This window comes from Glandiceps talaboti, chromosome 17 (assembly GCF_964340395.1).
Source record: "Glandiceps talaboti chromosome 17, keGlaTala1.1, whole genome shotgun sequence".
Classification (NCBI taxonomy): Eukaryota; Metazoa; Hemichordata; class Enteropneusta; family Spengelidae; genus Glandiceps; species Glandiceps talaboti.
The window spans coordinates 15,536,289-15,563,978 of NC_135565.1; the positions used below are offsets into that span (position 1 = coordinate 15,536,289).

General features: G+C 36.6%; 3 protein-coding genes across 3 annotated transcripts; 2 read left to right on the top strand and 1 right to left on the bottom strand.

Annotated features, from left to right (window-relative positions):
- Positions 1-1,726: 1,726 nt before the first annotated feature.
- Positions 1,727-9,988, top strand: LOC144448520 (arylsulfatase I-like). Its single transcript, XM_078138788.1, has 12 exons — positions 1,727-1,846; positions 2,839-2,982; positions 3,699-3,858; positions 4,098-4,210; positions 4,891-5,001; positions 5,228-5,236; positions 6,008-6,136; positions 6,547-6,673; positions 7,576-7,933; positions 8,576-8,727; positions 9,337-9,504; positions 9,686-9,988. The coding sequence occupies exons 2-12, from the start codon at positions 2,851-2,853 to the stop codon at positions 9,856-9,858; spliced, it is 1,632 nt and encodes a 543-aa protein (XP_077994914.1). The 5' UTR covers positions 1,727-1,846; positions 2,839-2,850; the 3' UTR covers positions 9,859-9,988.
- Positions 9,989-13,319: 3,331 nt separating this feature from the next.
- On the top strand, positions 13,320-20,942 carry LOC144448117 (arylsulfatase J-like). Its single transcript, XM_078138269.1, has 10 exons — positions 13,320-13,442; positions 13,653-13,812; positions 15,199-15,311; positions 16,006-16,113; positions 16,640-16,774; positions 17,161-17,287; positions 18,717-19,074; positions 19,425-19,564; positions 19,866-20,033; positions 20,806-20,942. Exons 1-10 carry the CDS (start codon positions 13,320-13,322, stop codon positions 20,940-20,942), a joined length of 1,569 nt encoding a protein of 522 aa, XP_077994395.1.
- A 1,129-nt stretch (positions 20,943-22,071) lies between these two features.
- Positions 22,072-27,036, bottom strand: LOC144448118 (NXPE family member 3-like). Its single transcript, XM_078138270.1, has 5 exons — positions 26,938-27,036; positions 25,138-25,541; positions 24,193-24,741; positions 23,103-23,155; positions 22,072-22,796 (listed from the first exon to the last, which is right to left on the bottom strand). The coding sequence occupies exons 1-5, from the start codon at positions 27,034-27,036 to the stop codon at positions 22,072-22,074; spliced, it is 1,830 nt and encodes a 609-aa protein (XP_077994396.1).
- Positions 27,037-27,690: the final 654 nt, after the last annotated feature.

Here is a 27,690-nt window from a genome sequence, read left to right on the forward strand (position 1 = left end):
TTTACAGAGAACTAAATGCATACCTTTTGTTATCGGGATTTATTAAAATATAGTCTTTGGCGGATTACTAATAATTGCAGAAAAAATCATTAAAAAACATGAAATAAAATCTAAAGCTTTATAAATGTCTAAAATATGACGGAAACATACTTACGTCATCCGCTCGCGGCTTCGATGCTCGGATCACTATGTTCACCTCACAATTGAGAAGTTGTAGCCTCTAGTCTGACACTGAAGCGAGACTAGCTTATAGCCTGCCATGCACAAACTGTACAATGTATGCATTGCTTATTCAACTAATTAGCAAAGCATATATACTGAGTCTGTTTGTACTGTCTGAACCGACATCTGTCTTTATCCAGCTAGAAGCGTGTGATAATATTAGTACATGTTGTACTTGTAAAACAGTCCCTCTTTTGGCATTTCAAATTACTATAGCGCCAATTTTCTGTTCAGAGTATTACTAAATAGTTATAACACTCTGTAATACCCTTAAGGTATAAGGGGGGACTTATACATCCATTATATATTTCCCCTTATACTGCCATTCGATCTATGGTAATATATATGTTGTGAACAAATAAACCACCAGTTTTGTTTGACTGGTACACTAATACCATATTATGTAGACACGCACGACATTGCAACAAACAAAAGTTTGTTAGTTGTCATTGAAACTCATTGAAGCGCTAATAATTCACCACTTTGGGTATATATTGACTGGTTTTAACTACAGACAGAACTTGTTATTTGTGAATCCATCAATTTGTCAAATGAAATAGTACAGGCATTATGATATATTGGCTACATCTGAATGCGTACAAAGAAAAAGCCTTAAAAACATTGGAAATTATGTACAATTGATATTAATACATAGTCTGTATTCGGACGTGCATCATATTTTGTCGTATTTTTGAAGAAAAAAAAACTTGTGAAATATATTTTTTTTATTCCTAATTATGCACACATATATAACCCATAACATGCTATATAATAATCAGCATGTACAGTGTACATTCTCTGGTCTATACACATACTACAGAACATGCGCTACTCTCTGAGGAGTCGAACATATATGGCTTTAAATTTGGTCATCGGAGCTGGGGAAACCCATGTTCACTAACCCCCCCCCCCCCCCCCCCCCTTAATTTTTCCACTTCACAGCTGCAGTGCCAGGTAGAGTTTAACCCTCGGCCCTCCCTCCACTAGTTTATGATGGTTTATAACTCGAGCTCGAGCGATCGCCCTATTTTCAACTCGTCTCATTACCTTTCAAAATGATGTACGGTAAAATTAATTTGCAGATCTTTGCAATATGATTTACATGTGCATCTGTGGAAATCGGGAATGCACTAATAGAATTAGAAGCTTACATGCAATTGCAACATCTTAAAACGATCGAGGTAAAGGCCTATAAGCCTAAATGGGACGAGCTGAAATTGTGGTTAAATGATCCGTCACATAATTTTGGTGACTGCGTTATTGATGTACTGGCATGTACCTCACGCTCCATGGTGATTTTCAGAAATCCTTAAATTTCTCGACGTCCATATGCCCACTGACTTACAAAAATACAATGTAGTGGTCGCGGCTAGTTGGCCAGTTCGGTCATCGCGAAACAATTTCAGATTTTGCCGATGGTGGCGCTGTTTATTTTGTAGTGAGAGGTCAACTTGGGTCAACTTACAATTGGACTTCTGCTGCTGATTGTCACATGATGGTTTGGTGTTTGTCCGGTGACGGTGTTCGTACACACTTTAGCTGACACTCGAAGGGGTCGCCCACTCACTTGTTGATTTTACTTTCTTTATATATTTGTCATTAGTTCTGAATTCCAGTAATACTGGTAAGTTTCACCGTTCTGTAACACTTCCGTTCCGTCAGTTGTCTTTAGCCTTGGCTTTGATTTGAAAACATGATCAGGTAGTCATGCATGGGAGTAATGGGTTATACCTCCACTCCAGCTGTTTCTATTTGTGATTCTGCCTCCTACTCCTGTTTGCAAACGGTGCACGGGACGCTATTCTGACAATGTCCCAAAACAAGGCGGGGAAGAGGGACATTGCCAAAATCTAGTCCTGACCATACATGTATAGTTCATAGACACTGTGTGTGTGTGTGTGTGTCGAGAGGGACTAAGCTGTGTCCTGATTTAATTACCCCGTCTCCTAGTCCTGCTTGCATACGGAGTAATCCGGGACTCGATTCTGACAATTGTCCCTCCTGTTTCTGTGTTTAGAGTCAAGTCAGTAATATAGACTCGTGCACCGACGTCTGTAAGCAGGACTACCCGTCTCCAAGCAGGACTACATGTATCTACCTCCATGGTCAAATCATTTCAAAATCACAACCAAAGAGTGTAATTCAGAGTTGATACAGACTTTAACGTCAAATTATTAGAGGAGATGTAATCCAATACAGCCCTTTAATTATCATTTCACAATAGTCCTGTTTGCAGATGAATGCGACACTTGATGCTGACAATGTCCCTTTGGCTCATGGGCAGTGTCAGAATCTAGTTCCTTATTACATCTGCAAGCAGGACTAATGTCATTTCAGAAAACACATTTTATATTGGTTATCTGAGATGTCATGTTTATAAAACGTCATTTATGTGAACAACAAATAGATATTGCCATGACAACCAGCAATCATGGCCACAATTTTCATCAAAGTCAAGGTCAACCATTGGCAAGTGAAAGTTTCCCCTTCATTGTCTGTAGATCAACCCAGCCAAGCTGGTTCTTTTGATGCACTCTGATTATGTAAATAATTGTATATCTATGTTTGTAAAATTAGTGAGTTCGTCTTTTTTCTATCTCTTTCTTTCTTTGTTAGTAACAACTGGTAATGATGGGCAAGTACAGTGTATCTTCCTTGCTGATAGTTTTATTCCTCATTACTACATCATTACTTCTAAAGACAACTTTGTCACAGCAGACACGCCCACCACATGTTGTGTTAATAGTCGTAGATGATTGGGTAAGTGGAAAGTCATTTATCATAATAAGAGTGAAAATGTAGTAATGTAAGTTTTTGTATAGCAATCTCCCAAACTATGGCCAAAGTGCTTTTTTTTGTTACAGCTGGCATGGCGCTGTCATAGCGCAATGTCCTTTATGCTCCCTCAACTCTCTCGAAAGCATACAATCCATTGCTACCATTGCATATAGAATTAAAGCACTCACATTGCAACCTCTATCCAACCAAGTCCTAAATTATACAGCTTGGTTGACTAGTTTAGATCTTGGCTAAAGACTGCAGCCATTCAGAAATAAATGGCAGCACCATACAGAGGCTCAAACCTGCAACCTACAGATTTCAAGCTGGCTGAGGTCACATCCAGGGCAAAGAATCAAATATAATGGAGATTCACTTATATAGGGGTTGTTAGGGTTTGTAATTTGAATACTACATTTGAGTTATCATGTTACCTAATTATTGATGTATGTTATGTACATATGAAGATCTATAGAACAAGTGATCTCTGTAAGTATACAATTGTACATATGTCTATCACTGTATCAGTTGTCATGTACAACTATAAACTCTAATCCACCACTTTAATGAATATACAGTGAACAAGTATACATAATGACTTACCATTAGAGGGCAGTCTTTACTGGAATTATACTGTATTGCTGAGGTATCGTACATGATATTAAAGTGTCTGTTTTTGTTTCCCAACAAACACCTAGGGCTGGGACGATGTCAGTTTCCATGGATCTGATCAGATACCTACACCAAACATTGATCAGTTAGCACATAGTGGCGTTATACTAAACAACTATTATGTACAACCAATCTGTACTCCAACCAGAGCTGCCTTGATGACTGGACGACATCCAATACATCTAGGTAAGTGAACTACTATCTCCAACCAATCTGTACTCCAACCAGAGCTGCCTTGATGACTGGACGATATCCAATACATCTAGGTAAGTGAACTACTATCTCCAACTAATCTGTACTCCAACCAGAGCTGCCTTGATGCATACCAAAATTTGCCAACATTTTGTGATGGAATGGTGTCCAAAAAGACAATTGATGTCACTTACCAAACAACTTGGATATCTTGTCATATTGTTTTCTGCTAGGTTTACAACATGATGTTATCTACGGTGCCCAACCATACGGACTGCGACTTAATGAAACTACAATGGCACAATACCTACAGCAATTAGGATATACAACTCATATGGTAGGAAAGGTAAGTTAATGGAATTCATTGTCACTTTTAGAGAGAATATGTGAGATAAGTGTATAAGGGTATATTATCTTTGATCTCAATTAACACTCTAACAAAAGTTCAGACAGTCTATACCACCACTATCAATAGATTTACTTCACCTACATGTATTGCCATATTTCTTTGTAATATTTCTTTTAATTTTTAATATATGACTATAACTCTAATATTTCATTTCATTTCGTATATAAATTATTTTCATAAGTAAGTAAGTCTTAATTATCAGAGAGAAATTTTAAGCAGTTGTGTAAAATGTGTATAGCAAGTGGTCAATTGTGTAAAATGCATGTAAAGAATAACGTACTTAAGTAACCTAATAACTATTGATTACATGTAGTGATAAAATTACCTTTATGGAATGTGGTTTCAAGCAACTATGTAACTTTTGTCCAAATCATTCTGACGTCATCCACATAATTTACATGCAGGTATGCAATAATTTTTTCGGTATTGCACTGCAGTGAAAATACCACTAGTATGCGGTGCACCAGTGCAAGTAATCTCTGGTACATATGTTATAATAGTTTGAAATTGTGTCTATTGCAGTGAGCTGAAACATTGCTTGCCACTGCAGTATTTTCAAATCAGTATCTGAATTTATTCTTGGATTTAATCACATTGTATTATTTTTTGTTCACCAGTGGCATTTAGGTTTTTTTACTAAAGAACACACTCCAACATACCGAGGCTTTGAAAGTCATTTTGGTTACTACTGTGGACATGAGGACTACTATGATAGACTATCAGGGGAAGTAAGTTTTATATTCTGTTATACTAAATTATGAATTACCATTCACGTCCTGAACATACCAATTTGGGTCTGTACAATATTAATATTGTACTAGCTGCAATGGAGACATTTTTATTTGTCAAGCAGCAAACGATACCAAGTATGTATGTTCAACTATCCTAGGATCAACTGAGACGGGGCATCAAACTACCTAACATCTACAATTGGCTGATTATATCGCCACCTAGTGGTCAGTTGTAACTACAGAATTTGTCATTCTGATGAGGATCATTGACTGAGACAGATAAAAAGCTCAATGCTGAAAGACTTTGAACTATTTGTGTGGTATAACCTTTGTAAATCATATGTTGAATTACTTGTAAAAATCTGTAGTGCCTATAATAAGTGATCACTTTTATCCATAGTTAGTGCAGCGACAAGTTTAGATCTTGAGCTTGCACTAGGTTTTGAATCTGACACCACATTAGTTTGATAACTTGCTGCAATGGCAGTGTTCATTGATGCAGTAGTAGTGTTCATTGATGTAATGGCAGTGTTCATTAATGTAATGGCAGTATTCATTGATGTAATGGCAGTGTTCATTGATGTAATGGCAGTGTTCATTGATGTAATGGCAGTGTTCATTGATGCAACAGTAGTGTTCATTGATGTAATGGCAGTGTTCATTGATGCAATGGCAGTGTTCATTGATGTAATGGCAGTGTTCATTGATGCAATGGCAGTGTTCATTGATGTAATGGCAGTGTTCATTGATGCAGTGGCAGTGTTCATTGATGCAGTGGCAGTGTTCATTGATGCAATGGCAGTGTTCATTGATGTAATGGCAGTGTTCATTGATGCAATGGCAGTGTTCATTGATGTAATGGCAGTGTTCATTAATTATACAATATCACAAGCTGGATCATACATGTTGTGTACTGTTACAATTGCCATACACTAATTCATGGCATGGTTTGGGAATGATTATATTTTGTGTGACACTATGTGTTGTATTTGATTTATGACAGGGTAAATACTGGGGATATGATCTCAGAAGAAATGGTGTGTTAGATTACTCTACATATGGTCAATATTCAACTGATTTGTACACTTTTGAAGCACTGAATGTTATCGGAACCTATGCCAACTCTTCAAAGGTATGTTGTTTTTACTTTTTTTTTTCCAAATGCTATCATTACAGCCTAATACCAGATAATAACATACAGACAGCTAAATATCGTACTATTCTCTCAGATTTGTAATGTTTTGTTATTGGCTCCTTTAGTTCAGCTTAATCTCAGCAGTATATGTAGGATTTTCTGAAAGCACTTTGATATTTTAAAACCATAGAATTGCCACTAACGAGTTTCTGAATACCCATTTTCATTGATTTAGATCTGTCATATTTGATGAAAGGAGAATGGGAGGGGGGGGGGGAGAGGGGGTGTTATCAAACACCTTGACATAGATATAAAAACAGTCTGATTCTTGCACAATAAACAAACAATGACATGTTTTTGTCAGTCAAGGGCAATCTTTTAAACAGAAACATTATATTTCCCATCAGCCTTTGTTCCTGTACTTGGCTCATCAAGGAGTGCATGCTGGGAATTCAATTTATCCACTTCAAGCTCCTGCTACTTACACTAAAAGATTTCCTAATATACAGAGTGAGAAGAGAAAACTTCTAGCAGGTATGTCATGTGTATTGACAATAAATGAAAAATAAATTAGCAATTAGTTTGTCAAAAAAAGTTAACCTGTCAACATTAAGACTAGAATATTGTCATGAGAGATTTATTTAGATACCATTGCCAAATATATTCCTTCGTTCAGCCAAGGACAATTCGAGTGATCTCAGGGTCTTATCACTATGAGTCACCAGACTGGTACTGACAAAAACTTAGGTCACAAGATTTTTCTGGCTGAATGAAGAAAAATATTGGGGAATATACCTCCTCAAGCATATTTTTATGAAAATTTGGATAGTGGCATTCTAGAACATTTCTCAGTTATATTTTGAGCACCACAGAACTAGTGATATAGACAGGTTGTTGTGACATAGAATGACCAGGGTATATAATCCATATTTTCTGTTCAAAGACAATAACTTGGCTTGGGAATGGTACTGTAATACATTATATACCAACAGGAATTTCAATGTCAAATAATTACAATCATTATATATGTACCAGAGATTACTTGCACTGGTGCACACGCATACTAGGGGTGTTTTCACTGCAGTGCAATACTGAGAACATTATTGTGTACCTGCATGTAAATGATATGCAAATGAGATGTGATCATTCGAAATCACGTGATTGCTCTATGATTCTTGTGATTTTTTAATGGGGAATTTGCCATTTCAGATAAACATGTGTAATAATAACAGAACGCCATGCAATGTGAGTTCCAGTGTGGGTACATGGGAGTATCTGCACTTGTGTTTGCAGTTTTTTCTGCTGCACTGTAACTCGCTACATATGTGAAAGTACGGGCACAGAAAAAACTGCAAGTACACCACACTTGCACTCGCATGTCAGTGGGTTCTGTCATAGCTTGTATCATATGTCTAATAATATTTCTATTATTTCAGGAATGATAGCAGCTGTTGATGATTCTATAGGTCTTATTGTCCAGGCTTTAAACGCATCTGGCATGTACAACAATTCTGTTATTATCGTAACCACTGACAACGGTGGCCCTACTCATGGGTATGATGGAAACGCTGCATCAAATTGGCCATTAAGAGGATGTAAACATACACTATGGGAAGGTGGTGTCCATGGTAACGGTTTTATTCATAGTCCACTATTAAGCAAACCAGGACGTGTATCATCAGAAATGATGCATGTCAGTGATTGGCTGCCTACAATATATCATGTTGCCGGTGGCAACATCAAGGATCTCCCTGGCAACCTAGATGGGTTTAATTTATGGGATACACTCTCTCAGTAAGTAGTTCACAAGGAATCACAAAAACTGACATTCTTTTGAAAAACAGTCATCACCAGAATTAGGTGATTTTAAAACAACAATTGTGTTTTAAGATAGAATGTTTGTCAGGGTATTCTACCATAAAACAATATTTCTGAAACTCGAAATTATTGAAGTCTGGCCAAACCTTGCCACATAAAGGCTTGTTTCACATTTCTCTTACATTCTCATTTTCAAGAAATTTGACTATATTTTATTTCTCATATAATTTAGACAGTATTCAGTAGCCATTTTAGATTTACAGATGGTTTGATTTGATATGATTTTGATCCCTATTTCGAATCTGAATTTTTTAAACTTGATTTTATCTCCTAATGGGTTTGAGTGTTCTAGTACAAAGTAACAGCAAAAGTTTGAGATTTTAATATCCGAGACACATAAATACATCACCAACTACCTGGGATCTATGATCATCTGTTATGGCCTACCCAACGACATCACATCCAGTCCCAATCTGCTACTATGCCCTCTAGTGGCAGCGAGTAAATGCAAGAGGTTCTAATCGAATGCTTTTGTAAACACTTTTGTATTTGTGGTGGTGTGAAATTGGCTAAAAACAATTTTCAGAATACATTTGTTGTTTTGATTTGTATTTACAGAGGTATCCCATCTCCAAGAACTGAAATTCTTCATAACATAGACCCTATATCCAACACTGCAGCACTAAGGGTTGGTGGTTATAAGATTGTGATTGGAGAAGATGCTGGGGGACATTATGATGGTTGGTATAAACCTGATGAAATATATGAAGGTAAGAAACCCCCCTCCACCAAACCCTTCTTTTCCCCACACCCAACCACCTCCACCTTTGCACATTCACTGACAAAAAAAGAATATATACATGTTCATGATATGCCATTGTGAATAATGTCACTGACTGATGCTGCACCTGATCTCCTTTTTCTAACTTTGTCTTTCTCAAACTTCCTTACCTGTAGTTGCAATCATTGTCATCAGACTATTCATTGTATCCTTATCTGTAATCGCTTCGAGCAGGATCCCTCTGGATAAGTCCTTCTTGAATCCTTCTATGATAGACTACACGGCTGCCACCAGTATAACACTAGGTATCCCAATCAAACGCACACACCTTAATCTTTGATTCTTTCATTTTCTAATCTGCCTACTGATATCTGATATACTGGGATTTGTCTGTCTTTTCATGGTTGTTTGAAAATGTGACTAAGTATTTTGGTTTGAAATGACATAGTCTTACTTGCTCAGATACAATCATGACATCAAATTTTACAGACGGAAGCCATTTATTCACGACATCTAATTATACAGATGTACTCCAGACATTCATGTAATCAAACTGAAAATAACCCTACCGGTAATTTTTTTCACAACTTATTTTTAGAGAAATTCCGGAGTAAGAGGAATGCTAGTATGAAATCTAAGCTGACGATAGACTGTGGACCTAAACCTGTAAATGCCTCAGAGAATTGTAAACCGGCAGAGAAGCCTTGTTTATTTGACATTGAAAGAGATCCATGTGAATATGTAAATTTAGCAGATAAGTATCCAGGTAAGAAAGTGTTGTTCATATGCAAATTTAACTGATATGTATCCAGGAGAAGTGATTTTGATATGCAAATTTTAAGTTAATGGTACAATATGAGAAAATATTGTTAAACTGAGTCAAAGGTAATTATGTCAATTATTACATATAATTTTTTCATATTTTTTTGTTTTCCTTTACTGTGTAGATGTACTGCAGATGTTACTCTCCAAACTACAGTCTTATAATAGCACAGCTGTCCCACCAATGCATCCAGGTCTTGATCCGGCAGCAAATCCGGCAATTCACAATGGAGCATGGGTTCCATGGGTTAACTCAACATCAATGGAAGACATTAGAAAATATGGAAGATATTTCTAAAAAAGTTTTTTTTCTGCAAAGTTGCCAAATGTGTGTACAGTGCAATGATGACTTCATTGTCTTACCATATCTTGTGTTTAAGAAGTAAGACTAGCTATAACAGTGGCACTCAAGGTCTCGGCTTACTAAGAAAGACACAAAATAAAATTAGTCTTCCGACTTGCCTATATAAGCTATTGAATGGTCTTTGGTTTAAATTAATTATACTCAAGTATGGTGGCATTTCTGTCAGGTAATTGTTCTCAAGTGACCACACACTATTTTAATTATGGGGGGGGGGGGACTACATCTACACAACAGAGGCGCCATTGTCATAAATGTGTGTAATCTGCCATATCAAATAACAAGTTTTAGTTTTCGTTCATCATAGTAAGCGGAAACCTTGATTGCCACTGTAATATCAAATTTATAATTGACTTTATAAAAGAAATAGGCTGTAAATGAGATACAAATAATTTAAAATCTTTAATTACTTTCAATAATTTTGTGGGTACATGATATGTGCTATTGTATCTACAGACCATTACTCAGGAAGATTGCAAGACCATAATATTTACAGCGTCTTTCCATTTTAATACCATGTTACTCCTGACAACCGACCAATTTGACCTGACTTGAATATGAATATGAGTGTATATGAGAGGTGGTAAAATGACCAATGTGACCTGATTTGAAAGTGAATACGGGTATATATGAAAAATTAAGAGATGGTGATGCAGTTATATATTGAACGCTGTCAAGGTATTACCACAAATGAACGGAGATGTGGTATTAGTAGGATATACAACTCAGTGCTAATGTACCTCAGTGTATTTCTTTTACTTACAGTGCAGAGATATGTGTACATAATTAATATGAGGAAAAGGTAATGGAATTTTAGAAATGCAGATATATAGCTAATAGCCAGAGAAAATGATGGAAATACAAATAATTGAAAATAATTGAAAATGTAGAAATGCATAATATTAAGAAAAAATAGTGGAAATGAAATGAGACATATATGATTGATAGCTGATAGAGGACATACTGGGATTTTTATAATGCAGATAGATAAATACCTAGCAGTAGGAGACATGCAAATCTAAATGCAAACATTCCTAATTACTAATAGCAGAGAAAATAAGAGAATTTGGCTATGTAAGGGTACATAAACAAACCAGCTCCCTGTTGCTATAGTGGTTCAATCTGACGACCAACAGTCAGAAGGTCATGGGTTCGAATCCCTGTGGCGAGCAGGAGACGAAGGGAACTTTCTGCAACCAACCCAAACTACAGACTTGATGTCTATGCTGTAATGCAGAGCCATGTCTCACTTATAATATGAGTGTAAATTTTGGGAGACTCGTAGAGTAATGCCTCCAGCAGTCAGGGAAGATTACTATTATAGAGAATACAGATACATGCACAGTGTCAATAGTAGAAGAAAATAAGTGAAATGTCACATGTTGTCAGTGTTCAATGTATTGTCAAAATCAAAAGAACTTTCAAGTGTATTTTTACATGGGCATCTGTTTTTATATCATTTATATGATGTAACTAATCAAATATTTTTGCTAATATGCCCGAATTTTATGTTGTTATATTGTACTATATTTTTGTAAATTTGACATCAGAATCAAAATGATCAGTTACTTTTACATATACTGATGGAGACACAGGTATCACAAAAGTGTGCAATCTACAAACAATGTTTTCTTCAAAATTCTTAAAGCTGCTCTAACTTGAACTTGAATATTATTTTTTTCGATCAGACAACAAACACCAGATTTTCTGGAAATTGTTAAAATAACATAATTTGATAAGTAATACAGAAACAAGTTGAAATTGCTATCTGAGTCGTGTTTTGGTGCTGATTTTAAGGTGCAGACTTAAAAATCAATCAGATTGGATATATTGTATAACATACTATGTGCACAGCTACACAAGTATATTTACCAACCCAGATGATTCAACACTGTCCAGGATGTACAATATAATCGGATAGTTAATTATTATATCTTACAAAACAGTTTGAAAAGTTGCAACTATTGCAACTTTTATGAGTTGATAAATTTGAGCGGAAATAACTCAATTTCATGTATTGATATATAAGCAACATATGTTTAGAATAATAGGGTTGTTTACATGCAATTATTGTTTTATTGCCAAAATCACCATGTACATGATATGTATGTTGTCAGTTAAAGTGTTGTTCGATGAATTGAATAAACTTTGTATCTCAAATCAAAATTCTCAAAACACGAATGAATATTATATGCATACAGAAGGTAAAGGATATAGTTGTGGGTTTTGGGCCCAGTTCACTTCTATTTACCCACGTGACTAAATGGCAATATCACAGTTGTGGGTTTTGGGCCCAACTCACTTCTATTTAATCACGTGACTAAATGGCAATATCACATGACTGTTGTTGTCCAATGGCATGGTACCATGTTGGTATATGTTGTCTGTGCTGTCGAGAGTGATTGAAGAGTCCATAGGGACACTGATACCTGGCCTTCGTCCATTGGTACAGATCATCGACCACGAGCTCTTGTTTTTGGGTTGATTTGGTTGTGAAGTGTGGCATTGAACATGCTGGGTGAAATCACAACAATATCCAATTTATGATAAATAGGTTGTCAGTGGTTAAGTATGCCTCATACCACTATTGTCAGAGCCTAGAGCTTAGTGACATCAGAAGCATATTTCTTCAATGTGGACTTTATGTAATCGTCAATGTAACTTTGTAACAGGACCATAGTATCAGCTGGTACAGTAGGGTAAAAAACATCAAAAACAGGAATTCATTGTTAAGACAGCAACATGCAGTACAACAAATTACAAACAACTTTTCAAAAAGCTACTGTGCGGGAGATATTGTCATAATCTTGATAAAAGTGGTACCCACGTTGATCTCTCCCGTAGTGGTACTGCGTCTCGTGCTACCTCTATACAGAGATGGTGGTTAGGTGGGTCACATGTAGGGTACAGGTTGGGCAATGGTGGGTAAATGTGACTTTTCGTGTAGTGTGACTGCATATTTGACAGTTATTTTACAGGTGAAAAGTTGGTGTTAGGGCCCCTCATTTTTGACAGCCACTTGACAGCCACTTGTACTTTGGAACAACATAACAGTATTAAAATAGTTTTCCTGTTATTTCGGTGATTGTATTCAGCGGATACAGATCACACGGTGAGTAATACCAACCTTAAATATCTTGCATTATCATCTCTGGGCCGCATCAAGAAATTCCCAACTATCCGTTAACTTGAGTTTTACACCTCTGTCGTCTTGGTCTCCCTAACATTAATAGCCACGTGTCATGTCAGTAAAGTACAAATGGCATGTCTTTAACATCTTATTCCATAGAAGCATTTTTCCGTGTGTGTGTGTGTGTGTGTGTGTGTGTGTGTGATGGGCCGCCTTACTTACCTGTCTCTCCTTTGTTAGATAACAGTCAATCATCGGTATGGGCAGAATGAACAAATACCAAGCAGCACTACTTGTAGTAGTTTTAATTCACGTTACAAGATTGATATCATCGTCTCCCTCACAACAGAAAACACAACCACATATTATACTAATAATTGTAGATGACTGGGTAAGTTTTTAGATTTATTGATAACACCATTAAAGGCATGGATACTGAGGACTGATTAACATACCGGGATTGTGGCTGTTTATTGACTGACTGACTGACTTACTTACCCGATAGTATTACTTGCCTACTATAGCTATTTTGTGTTGACCGACTGGCTGACTGGCTGCCTCCCACACTGACATCTCTTAATACTTTACTCTTACTATCAAGGGTTGGGGTGACGTCAGTTTCCATGGTTCTAGTCAGATACCAACACCAAACATTGATCAGTTGGCATACAGTGGTGTCATACTAAACAACTATTATGTACAACCGTTGTGTTCACCGACTAGAGCAGCCTTGATGACTGGACGATATCCAATACATCTAGGTAAGTGAACTACGTATGTACAACCAATCTGTACTCCAACCAGAGCTGCCTTGATGACTGGACGACATCCAATACATCTAGGTAAGTGAACTACGTATGTACAACCAATCTGTACTCCAACCAGAGCTGCCTTGATGACTGGACGATATCCAATACATATAGGTAAGTGAATTACTATGTTCAACCAATCTGTACTCCCACCAGAGCTGCCTTGATGACTGGACGACATCCAATACATCTAGGTAAGTGAATTACTATGTTCAACCAATCTGTACTCCCACCAGAGCTGCATTGATGACTGGACGATATCCAATACATCTAGGTAAGTGAACTACGTATGTGCAACGAATCTGTACTCCTACCAGAGCTGCCTTGATGACTGGACGACATCCAATACATCTAGGTAAGTGAACTACGTATGTACAACCAATCTGTACTCCCACCAGAGCTGCATTGATGACTGGACGATATCCAATACATCTAGGTAAGTGAACTACGTATGTGCAACGAATCTGTACTCCTACCAGAGCTGCCTTGATGACTGGACGACATCCAATACATCTAGGTAAGTGAATTACTATGTTCAACCTATCTGTACTCCCACCAGAGCTGCCTTGATGACTGGACGACATCCAATACATCTAGGTAAGTGAATTACTATGTTCAACCAATTTGTACTCCCACCAGAGCTGCCTTGATGACTGGACGACATCCAATACATCTAGGTAAGTGAATTACTATGTTCAACCAATTTGTACTCCCACCAGAGCTGCCTTGATGACTGGACGACATCCAATACATCTAGGTAAGTGAATTACTATGTTCAACCAATTTGTACTCCCACCAGAGCTGCCTTGATGACTGGACGACATCCAATACATCTAGGTAAGTGAATTACTATGTTCAACCAATCTGTACTCCCACCAGAGCTGCCTTGATGACTGGACGACATCCAATACATCTAGGTAAGTGAATTACTATGTTCAACCAATCTGTACTCCCACCAGAGCTGCCTTGATGACTGGACGACATCCAATACATCTAGGTAAGTGAATTACTATGTTCAACCAATCTGTACTCCCACCAGAGCTGCCTTGATGACTGGACGACATCCAATACATCTAGGTAAGTGAAATACGTATGTACAACCAATCTGTACTCCAATCAGAGCTGCCTTAAGCTTGATAACTGGACTGGACAGTGTTCATAGTGTAGTTATGACAGAACCTTTGTTTCAGTAGACATGTCAGTAATGGTAATGACTCACATATACAGAAATTTTTTGATGTCTCTGCTGCTTATTGTGTGAAAATGTTATATTGTCTAACCGGCCCACCCCAATGCCCACGACTCCCCCATTATTCAGTTTGATATTGTTGACATAAGGTTTACAGCACGATGTGATAAATCCGGCGGCTCCATATGGTTTACCCTTGAATGAAACGACACTGGCTGAATATCTACAACGCTTAGGTTATACCACTCACTTAATAGGGAAGGTTAGTATCTCCAGGTAATGGGTTATACCACTCACTTGATAGGGAAGGTTAGTATCTCAAGTATCTGAGTTATACCACTCTCTTGATAGTTGGGTCCAGAGGTATCTACAAAATGCGGATATTATGGTAAATCAGACAGACATGTCGACAGCGTTCTGTTTGAAGAATATGACACCACGTTGGCATTTATTTATAACCACGCGCTTCTACATTTTCACTGATATGTACCCATGTATGATTTTGTGATGTAACTTTATGATTAGTGCTCGCGTGATGGAATTATCCTTAATGTGGTGTAACATTACGATGTGCTGCAGTAAGCGTGATATCATATTTCTTCTTTTCGTATTGTTGTGATATGTTGTAACATAATGTCAGTTAAATTCCATGTCAATGTAGTTGACCTAACATGTTCTCCCGGTGTATGTATGTATGTATGTATGTATGTATGTATGTATGTATGTATGTATGTATGTGTGTGTGTGTGTGTGTGTGTGTGTGTTGTGTTTGTTGTGTTGTGTTGTGTTGTGTTGTGTTGTGTTGTGTTGTGTTGTGTTGTGTTGCGTTGCGTTGTGTTGCGTTGCGTTGCGTTGCGTTGTGTCGTGTTGTCTTATTTTATGTTGTTATGTTATGTTATATTTCGTCATATTTTGTTATGTTATAATGATTATATATACATGTCTTCTCGTCACAGTGGCATTTAGGTTTTTATACCAAGGAGTATACACCGACACGTCGTGGTTTTGATTCACACTTTGGTTATTACACTGGAGGCGAAGATTATTATTTCAGAGTATCACAGGTAGTTGTACCACAATAACAATAAAATAACACAGTGAATATATGATCATGTGATGTGGCCATCATATATAGAAAAAATGGCGATAGGCAAGTTAAGAAGCTGTCACCATAGCAAATGTACAAGTTCTATTTAAACACATTTGTTTACTTCTTTCTTTTCATGATTTTTCGGGATTTACAAAACTCAAACCCAGTCCAGTTTTCTCTGGTTGAAAGAAGAATATGGCAAAAGAGCACATAATCTCAAAAATGGTCAAAATAACGATTTTTTTGTGCATCTCCACCTTAATATATATTTTTCTAAAACCTAGCATGGCATGGCGACGCTATATACCGATTTCCAGTATAGTAATCATATTTTGAAAAACAAAATGATGTTCAGACAACTTTGCTTGCAATCATGTGGATTTCATCGTTTTGTCGACTTGTCAAAATTTCGGGTATAACATATATATTCGGGTTTATTGCTTAATTACAGTAATATTTAGATCGTACGATACATAATAAACTTGTTTTATTTCTTGTAGAACGTGGACAATTATTTTGGTTATGATATGAGAAGGAATGGTGAATTGGACTACTCTACGTATGGACATTATGCAACTGATTTGTTCACTACTGAAGCAGTGAAAGTGATAGAACAATATTCCAACTCAAATGAGGTTTGTAGTGTTTCTATTCATCTGTATGTTGCAGATTAATAATATATTCACTGGGTTTTTTTAATTCAAAACCTACTATACACTGTCTACAGTATACAATAGGATTATAAAGCATAGACCTTAGTAATAACACGTCGTAGTACCACATAACAATTTAATATCACATGATAAAATGCCATATCAGCATGGCGTGACGTCGTGCTGTATGATATACCTATTACCAAATTAACACAAAATGACTGATAAAAGTATGATATCTAGATGCTATGATAGAATAGTATACTGTATGTCGTCTGATCATGATGATATCACATCCATGTATTATGACGTGATCATTCAAAATAGTATAAAGAAATAGTGACAAATCTTTGTTCATTCTTTGATAGCCACTGTTCTTAGACATATCACACCTTGGTGTTCACATTGGTACCACCCTGGCGCCACTACAAGCACCTGACAAATACACCAAAAAATTTCCCAATATTCAGAGTGAGGAGAGAAAGATATTTGCAGGTAAGAATAACGTCATTAACTCTGACACTGACCTTGACCCTAACCCTAACCCAAAGGGGTTCCTGTTTCATAAATGCTTCCTGTGACTTTGATAGGTTGGAAAATGCAATAACACCATAACACATAAGGAATTACGTTGTATCATGAATGACTTATCAAAATATACACGGCTGGATAACAGAGCTAGACAATTAATTTTAATCGCAATATGTTGTTTCAAACTGCTCTAGCTGTAACCATGGTAACTGGAGTATTATTTATTCAACCAGACAACCACAATGCATTCACAGAAATTTGTTAAAATACCGATGATGTGTAAGAAGTACAACCAACACTATATTTACTGAAAATTGTTAAAATACCTATAATCATACATTCTATTATCACATAAATACGTGCATATCTTCTACTGTGTGACGTCAAACAGGGGGTGATTTCAGACCATATCACCCCTGTTCTACCGAACTATTTTTTCTCCGTACTGTTCGAGTGTTCGTGCAATCCCTTGCTACGATCAAGTTTATCGTAATAATTATGTGCTTTCAAAATGTAAATGCATACATTACGTTACATATATCCTTGGATGGCATGAGTTTGATACGTAGAAGTACTTTTATTTTTATTTGGTACATTTTATTCTATTTAAAAATCACGTAGATTATCGATGTAGCAGCCTGCAAGCTTACTTCCGGTTTTCCGTCGAGCTCAGATCTCTGAACTTACACAACCCGAGAAAATATGATTAAAATGACGGCACAAAAGTCGTATTTAGACAATTCTACTTACGTTTTAAACTAAATTCGATATTACATGTACATCGCAAGATTATAACCGATCATTTTGGTTGAGAAACCACAGAACAGTATGACCGGTACCGTGTTTGTAGTAAGCTTGACCTCGCGACAGGTCACGCGATTATGTAATTTGCATAGCCGTCGGGCGCCATTTTTTAATACCCGATGAAGAATATAGTGCGATGAAATGATGCAGTATTCGTAAAATACGAATGAAAATTTTAGAAAAATACGGGGGAATACTTAGTTATGTGATAAATATATAATTCCATGAAATCGTAAAACTAACATTGATTTCATGGGATTATATATAAATATCAACTAGCGGTAGACTAGATTGTATCCTTCGGTAGTGCAATAACAAGTTGACACCATGACTGCGCTGGGGTGCTGATTTTAGGGTGCTTATTCAAAACTCTATTTTAGTGGATTTACTGTACCATAATATGTTACAAAAATATGTTTACTCAAAGGTGATTTAATACTACTTGGGTGTAGTATATTACGAGTAAATCATCTTACAAATATTTCAACACACGTTTCAGTTGCAGCTTTCAATAAATGGTGACTAATTTAAAATTTCAGCGATTACTATGAGCTGGAAAGTCAGAAATAATAAATGTATTTCTTTTCAGGGATGATGGCAGCCGTGGATGAATCAGTAGGTCACGTGGTACAAGCATTGAAAGCTAACAAAATGTACAGCAATTCCATTATAATTGTTACCAGTGACAACGGGGGATTGACCAATAACCGCCCCGATGGTGCTGCCTCGAATTGGCCATTACGAGGAAGTAAGAATACCTTATGGGAAGGTGGAATACGTGGAAATGCCTTCATTCACAGTCCGCTATTGAAACGACCAAAACGAGTGACGTCAGAAATGATGCACGTGTCTGATTGGATGCCAACATTATACCATGCGGCTGGTGGTGACGTCACCAATCTGCCAGATAGCTTAGATAGCTATAATCTATGGGACACTCTGTCTGAGTGAGTATTGGTTTACCCCATGAAATAATTTTTGTTTAGTTTCTTAACCCTTGCAGTTGATATATGTATTAGCTTATATTCAGAATTAAGCCCATTATAATTTTGGGTGAGTGATATGATAGGTTATAGTATTTATTTCAACTACATCGGCAACTATGATCAAGTGATCAAGTCTGTCTGACACTAATTTATGATAATTTTATTTACGATAAGTAATTTATGATAAGTAATTTATGAGAATCTTGTGCACAATAGCAAATGTGTTAATGTAATTTTACCGCATTCCTAATTATATATCATGATCATTGTACACTAAATTACAATATTCAGTGTATCTATTGTGTCCATAGAGGGACGTCCTCACCAAGAATAGAAATTCTTCATAACATTGACCCAATAAATCAGAACGCAGCGTTACGAGTTGGTAGTTATAAGATTGTTGTTGGCAACATTGATTATAATGGGTGGTACAGACCAGATCACTTGGCAGGTAATTAGTTTTATGATTTGTTCCTATAGTTTAAGATAAGTGTAACCTTATCACATGGCAAGTGGATATTATGGTTTTGGAAATCAATACAATGATGATTGGTGTAACTTGCTCACGTGACATGAATATTGTAGGGTGGACATGATTAGGGCATCCTGGGAAGGCAATGACAATAATGAATGATTGGTGTAGGTTGTTTTTGGCAATGAAGTGATGACAATATTAGTATTGCTATGGTAATAACGATTCTGACAAACGTTATCATATCCTATCGTTCTCCCAATAATATATTTTACTTCAGAGGACTTTCAGAGTAAATGGAATTCGACCGCTGGTTCCCCAGTGATAGTAGATTGTGGGAAAAAACCAGGCCATGCAATGGAAAACTGTAAACCTGAAGAGAAGCCATGTTTGTTTGACATTGATAACGACCCTTGCGAATACAATAATTTAGCCAACAAGTATCCAGGTGAGAAGTTTGGTTATTAAGCAAATTTAGATTAATATTATCTTGGTAGGAAACTTAGCTAATGTGTAAATTTACATGATTAAGTAGCCCTGGCTTTAAGGACCTTCAAGTTGGTTAATATCTTAAGCATCCAGGTGAGAAGTTGGTTGTTTTTTAAATAGATGATTGTTAAACTTGGTTTATGTATAATTTCATGATTAAGTAGCCATGGAGCTAGTTAAAACCCTTGATTAATATCTGAGGTGTCCAGGTGAGAAGCTTGGATATTATTTTACAAAAAGATTATTAAGTATCCAGGTGTGAAGCTTTGTTAATATGTAAATGTTGATGAAAAGTATCCCGTAAGCTTAGAAGCTTGGTTAATATACAAATTTGGATGACAAATATTTAGATAAGTAGCTTGGTTAATATGTCCGTCGAGATGTCATCTAATATTGTTCACATGTATCAAATAGAAGCAGCTTAATTTCCATAATCTTTAAGATGATATGTTAATATATAAAGACCCACTGTGTTGAATGACGTCACCATTGTGAACCGTTGGAAAGTTTTTTGTAGATGACGTCACCTTTATGAACGATTGGAAAATAATTGTAGACTGCCTATGCTTAGATTCACATATTAAAGCAATTCGTAGATTTTTATTTGCTTTCTCTTTTTGACAACCGAATTACAATTTTATTAACATAACTAAGAGAGAGTGAATCTGAGAAAACAGTTATTGATAATGAATGATAATTCACCTATATTTGTTTTCACCCTTTCCTTACAGATATTGTAGAGGGACTGTTATCCCGACTACAAGCCTACAATGCCACGGCTGTTCCACCACTGAACACTGATATTGACCCGGAAGCAAATCCAGCAAAACATAATGGTGCATGGGTACCATGGAAGAAACCTACATAAACGACAAATGTCGATTTTCACACTACGTGCAGGCAGATGCAATGTAGAAACTCGGGACTATGTTGTTGTTTTTTCGATTTGAAATTACTGCTAACTCTGTTGACTCCAAGTGGATCTTATGTAAACCTACATATATGATGTGAGGCCACACATGACTACATTGCAGCTGTGGCCAATTAATACAATCAGTGTTTAAGTCAATACGAGATCCAATTAGATTTTAGCAGTGGTTTTGGTGGTAATGTCAAATTCAAAATAATCGGAAGATAAAGGGTATCTGCCTGGTTTTGGTGTGGAAAGCTACTTGACAGTCACTGACCTACGTCTATTGGAATTTCTAGTCAGTCTTCCGCTCTTATTCTATCGTATACAACCAGAAAGAATATTATGGTAATACTTCTAAAATGAACAAAACCAATAATGACAGTGTCAATGTTGTCCTAACAAATTAAGCAAAACATTATATGAGCTTGGTGTGTATCTATCTACTTTACAGCCACTATTTTCTTAGGACTGGTTTGATCAAATAAATATCCATTGTAATATATGTATACTGTATTCTGTCATTGTGGAGAAAAAAATGAAAGTTGGGCTGCGCAAACTTAAAGAATTGAACACTACGTCGTATTGGATTTTGACGCTATATACATTCTTTTGATTGATTGATTGATTGATTGATTGATTGATTGATTGATTGATTGATTAATTAATTGATGGATTTTTCAAAAGTGGCCATAATGCCATAAGTTACACATTCATCAAAAACAGTTGAATCCAATGGGTTGAGTGACTGTAACGGAGCCAGCAACGCACCTGTTAAAACTGGGTTAAGAGCAAAGTCATTTCTCAAGGATACATATTGACAATGTCTTGCAAGTGTTGCAACAAAAATCTAAAAGACATATATTATTAATTGTAGTAACGTGCTGGAAACAACATCTTCTTCGCAAGCTACTAAGCTTCTTCGTGGCACTATATCTACTAGTCTATACATATATGTATGTGACAGGCCGTGTTAATGTCACAGCAGTACATACAGGCGACAGATCAGGTTCTCGCCACTGACTATTCTTTGCAGAGTTAATCGAACTCACTCGTCTTGTGTGGTTGTCATTAGCGGTTGCCATCGTTACTTATCTCTGACCATCTCTGGACACATGTATGATAACATCATTTCTACTTGTTGCTTGATAATATACATTGGCATATGAACATCATTGGGTTCAGTGTGAGACAATACCATATCCCATACATCAATAAACCTAACTCCAATCCCAGCAAAGACTCGTCGTATCATTCTGTTCTGATCATACATGATCCAGTCACTACCGTGAACTCGTTGACCTATCTGATCGTTATTTTGTGGGTTGGATAACCGAATCAGTACCATTGAACCTGGACAGCGATTAAGAAATCTAACAAAGGCTAATTTGGCTTGGAAGAGTCTCTCTAGGTATGGTCTTGTCGTCCAGGATACGAAATGAAAACTGAAGTTCACGATGAATACAGCTGTGCTATTATTGCATACTTCCTGGGGTATTGTATCGATTACATCGCTTTCAAAGTTTATACTGGTCACTGGCTGAACAAAGCGACCCAATCTTAAAGCAAGGAATGTGAATCTCTTGAAGATCGGGAAGTCAAATTTAAAACTTCTGGAGACTTGGCCCATTGTTGAACCCCCATAAATGTATAGACGTTTATTTGAAAGACAAGTTTTGACTTCTTCATCACTCCATTGTTGACTTCTACACATCAATGGAACAAAGGTTGTGTTATCAGCCCAGTATCCATCTGAAAGTGGTACAGGTATATCAGGGCCACACGGTGGTAGTTTTAGTTGAACAATTGGACCTGCAATAGTCAAAATATGTGAATGGAAATCACACCCGTTGTAGTGTTATAATCACGTGGTATTAGTTCATTATCACCTACATAACATTAGGAATGTTACTTTTAATGTCTGGTGCGAAGATTGTTCAATGAAATATGATCGTACACTCATTATGCAAATCAGGGCAATTTCGTTACAAAAACATTAAATAAAACATTAATGGGCGAATTGGACTAAATAGTCTTTATATAATAGCTTTAGGGATGGTGAACGTTTTATCTAGTTTGTTCAATCACCAATAAACTTGATTAAAGATATATTCTTACCAGTAATAATGGCTTTCAAATCAGCGTGTTGTAATCTGCCGTTGTATATCCCACTAAAGATATTTACAAAAAAAAATATATCAGCACAACGTCAAATTCATTCATAAAGACAAAAGACGGCAGAAGTACGGAAAATACTCAACGTATATTGGCAATAGGTAATATTACTCTTTCACTGTTATATCCAAAGCTAATATTTATACCATTACCATTATTGTATGTTTGTTTATTGCATACCTTTCATTGTCTCTCTGTCTCTGCATGCCTGCCTGCCTGCCTGCATGTCTGTCTGTCTGTCTGTCTGTCTGTCTGTCTGTCTGTCTGTCTGTCTGTCTGTCTGCCTGTCTGTTTGTCGGTGTACCAATACCTCACAAGAACACTAGCTGGAATAGCTGGATTCAAGTGAAATTTAGTATTTGGGTATTGTGTATTTTTAACTCAAGAAGTATGTGCTTTGTGGCCTGGAAGCATGTTGAATACCTGCCACGAAAGCCAAAGTGTTAATTGTATGTATAAACCTAAACTTACTTAACATACGATCTGTATGTACTTCTCAAAATATGGCACGATAATTAAACTTATTGAACGTTATTATAGGCGTATTACTTCATTTTACGAATACGAAAAAAACAAGACACCATTAGTTTAATTGTTTGTGTGGGGCTTTTTCGCATATGATATAATAGCAGTTTTCGCTTATTAAATCGCAGTCTAATGTCTTACTGTGACACAAAACTCACAATAATTTGATGTCACAATGAAGGAAATATAGGTTAGTAGTATAATTATTAGCTCCACAGGTATAATTTATGAAAATTCAGGAAAAGATAATGGTGATATAGATTGTTTTGACTCTTCAGGCATATTTTTTTCTTGGTGGATGGTGAGTGGGGACAGGGGTGGGAGGGAAGTGACGTAGATGCAAGTTTTCACATACAAAATCCTTATTTTTTTCTTTCGAAAGCATTCAACCATCTGGCATATGTATAGTTAAGGATACATATAACTGGTAGAAAAAAGAAAATTGTTCATAGCCCTTTCAATCGTGGATTCTTACTTTACATCGACCTTAACAATTTAGGATCATTACCTTTCAAAGAGCGATGTCGATCCGGCGATCCTTTGTGTTGTCACCCTTTGTATGAGTGTGAAGAAATGACTAATGCTGACAACGTTTTCACAGGTGAAGTTCTCAGGTCGTTTACAAACATATACTGTTTTTCCTAATGCAATCGGATTGGTATATTCACATACATCTTCCCAGGTACCGTCACTTAATATGGAACAGTTCGTTATTTCAGAGATGTTACCGATGCCGAATGCTGCCTGCCAAACACCCTGTGGTTCAGTCTTTAAAATATCATTTTTCAGGAACAATATGGCTTCTCGAGTAAATGCCAAGTTGATATAAAAATCTGCAGTGCCTTGCCAGGCAGCGTAGAAGTACACACTGTATGTACCATTACCATAATCAACAACTCGTCCACCAGTACGCTTTTCAAGTCCTGTATTATGCATGACAGGCTCAAAAAAGTCCCCTCCTCGTTGTCGTCGGCGGCCACTATTATCATAAGCTTCGATGACTATGTGTATATAGTCTCCTGTTTTAAATCTAGACTTCCCTTCAAAGAAACGTGCCCTGAAATAAAAGGGGTGAAAATGCAGTTATCAGGGATTTGTCCTTTGCGTTGGTAATAATATTAACAAAACATTCACCAACGATAACCTGCTGTCTTAAATATGGCCACAGCCATAGTGACAAATGACTTTTTATTTTTTTATTTTTAAATTAGAAAACACTTTACGATATATTCATATCTACATTTCCCCCAAAATGTGCAATAATACTGGTCAAGTCAGGATTTGTAACTCATTATTGAGCAAAACTGAAAGCGAGTGTAAAAAGTTTGCTATCATACGTACAAGGAGCGAATGATGGGCGAATGGTTAGAGTGGCTTCGAGCCCCAGTTCAATCATATTTAATCCTGAAAATTGCTTAATATCTAATACATCGCCGGTTAAGCTCATATATACCTTGTTGTTCGAATAGATGTCATTCCCATTTTACCATTACTAACAGCCAGGGGATAATATGGGTTAGTGGTTAATGCAGCAGTCGTATAGCCATCTTCTAGTTTTGTTTCTTCTCTACTAATGTTAAGAGGACGATGTGGTTCATTTATTGGTGCATGCATCGAACTATGTTCAAAAGTCCATTCCAATTCGTTAACTATTTCAAGCCATCCAAGAGAAAATCCAGAGTAGGCGCTATAAAATGACGTATCATCCTTGTTGTTTTCACAGGAAATCGTTTGTTGTCTACTAATGTCAGAGTCAACATGACGTTCTTCCGCGTTTAGCGATGGATCTCGGGCATTTGGACGACCAGGACAACGACACTCAGTATCCATAGCATGGAATACCTTTTTGTACACAGACTGAAATAAATGGACATTGAATATCAATGGCACCTTTTTTGTGTGTAACTTATCAACTACTCCATACACTACACCATAAGGTTGAACCATCATAGCATTCTACCAACTAGTTACATATGGTATATTACATTGTTCTTGAGCACGATGGACAAGCGAGGACACACTTGTCTACCAGAAATTATATGTTTTGGTATTAAATGCCATGCACCATACATGCCGCGCACTGCGAAGGTATGCATACAGATATATCTCGTGGAACATACCACTTTCTGTGTGGTCATACTCGAGCGATTAATTAAGAAATGATTAGTTATTTTGTTCTCTTAAAAAGTACAATGAACAGTTGTGATTCTTGTCCGCGTACTCCAGCATTTCGGCGAGAAAGTGGTGATTTGAAAATGTTAGGTCGGTCGAACGTCAATCCAAAAATTATGCCTGAATGCCTAGCACATTGGAATTTGTGATTTGTAGCGATAAACTACAATATGAGAGTGGTCCAAGCAAATCGAAATTACAGTATTAAACATATCATCAAGTGAAAATAAAATATTCCTTTATTGCAATGTTACAGAAAGAGCTAAATTTTCTATTTTCAAATGTTGTTCTCTATCATGCAAATATGTGAAGTCAAATTTTGACATATTGACAAACAGGTCTGTAACACCACTAACTTATAGCGTTGTATTTCTACCGTGATATCTGACTGTGTTTACTGAACGAACATGTTTTCGCCAATGTGTATTTAAATAAAAAAATTGTGCAACTCGAGCTGTGTACATCGACACAAGTTATGAATTAGAGGTTGCAGTTGGTTGCAAACTTTTAGGTTAAGATGTCAACTTCAGAAGAGGTCCATAGTTTACCTTACTTTATATATCTTTGTTATCAAGGACATAGTTCAATGTAGGATAAAAACTCTCTTACTCAGGGGTGGGTGGGTTTTGAGCAATTTCAGTTCTCATTCTGCAAAATCAATTGTACTTATAATGGATATTTAGTACCCCTGAATACAAACATTTCTTTCAAAAAATGTCAAATTGAAAAATGGAAGAATTTCTGCTATATTAAATGCATGGTACTTAAATAAATTACAGTGTCGACAAAAGAACTATTTTTGATAACTACATACTGGCTGTATATTCATAGCACTACATTGTACTAAATACTGATTAATTTTCAATTTTGACCATTTTGCTTAGAACGGGGAGACAGGGGAGTGGGATGTCTGATTACTAAGTGTAAGAATTTAGTTTTTTATCCAACATTGAACTAATGATCTCGCCCCGAAGCTATCCCATTCAATCAGAATATCTATAAATTGGACGTACATGTATAACGCGGAAAGTACATATAACGAACAATTAATCACAAAAGTGACCTTGCATATTAGACTTACCTTGTCTGTCAAGTTCAGCAAAGTAAGACATATAAACGCCAGAATCATTATTAACAAAAACAAGAATTTGAAATGTGGTACTCCTGAAGAGGAAGCCATGGTGATATGTGCAGTACACTACTACAATGTAATATTTCAACCAGTGGAGTATATAAGTCTGGTTGAATGATATTCTCAGCTGTTACCGACTCTAATAGATTTTAAAAACAGGATGTAAACTGAATGCTCTAAATAAGGTATTTTAATTAGATTCTATTCAGATTGTGAAACACACCATGGTATATCACTTAATTTGTCAATCACTGCTGCCCAGTGGGGTCCTTTTGTGCAGTATTCCGGGAAGCATTTAGTAGCAATATTTGATTAACAGCTACAGTATCGATTGATTGTGCAATGTTATAAAATGGTACAAAGTTTAGTGAAAAGAATATTGGTTTTTTTTTTCCGAGGTGGAGCGCACCGAGCGTTGTAAGCGCCCATGGAACGCATCATTGACCTGTTGATAGCATTATATTTTGTGTGAAATCTACGTAATATTTCGAAATTCTCGCCTATTAGCCACAGCGCTTTGATAACTTTTGAGAAAGCAATTGCTAAGTCAGTCTGTGTGTATTATTTATAATGCTCACAATTGGGCAACCCATTTTTGAGAAAACGAAGACAGAGAAACAGACTTTCTCTCGTTCTCGCTCTCCTTCACACACACACACACACACACACACACACACACACACACACACACACACACACACA

Coding starts and splice junctions, on each gene's coding strand:
- LOC144448118 (XM_078138270.1), bottom strand. CDS start 27,036: ATGGCTTCCTCTTCAGGAGTACCACATTTCAAATTCTTGTTTTTGTTA. Junction 25,542..26,937: donor TGCTGAACTTGACAGACAAG/GTAAGTCTAATA, acceptor CATTTATTTCAG/TCTGTGTACAAAAAGGTATT. Junction 22,797..23,102: donor TTTGAAAGCCATTATTACTG/GTAAGAATATAT, acceptor TGACTATTGCAG/GTCCAATTGTTCAACTAAAA.
- LOC144448117 (XM_078138269.1), top strand. CDS start 13,320: ATGAACAAATACCAAGCAGCACTACTTGTAGTAGTTTTAATTCACGTT. Junction 13,813..15,198: donor ACGATATCCAATACATCTAG/GTAAGTGAACTA, acceptor TGTTGACATAAG/GTTTACAGCACGATGTGATA. Junction 19,565..19,865: donor CAGACCAGATCACTTGGCAG/GTAATTAGTTTT, acceptor ATTTTACTTCAG/AGGACTTTCAGAGTAAATGG.
- LOC144448520 (XM_078138788.1), top strand. CDS start 2,851: ATGATGGGCAAGTACAGTGTATCTTCCTTGCTGATAGTTTTATTCCTC. Junction 3,859..4,097: donor ACGACATCCAATACATCTAG/GTAAGTGAACTA, acceptor GTTTTCTGCTAG/GTTTACAACATGATGTTATC. Junction 8,728..9,336: donor ACCTGATGAAATATATGAAG/GTAAGAAACCCC, acceptor ACTTATTTTTAG/AGAAATTCCGGAGTAAGAGG.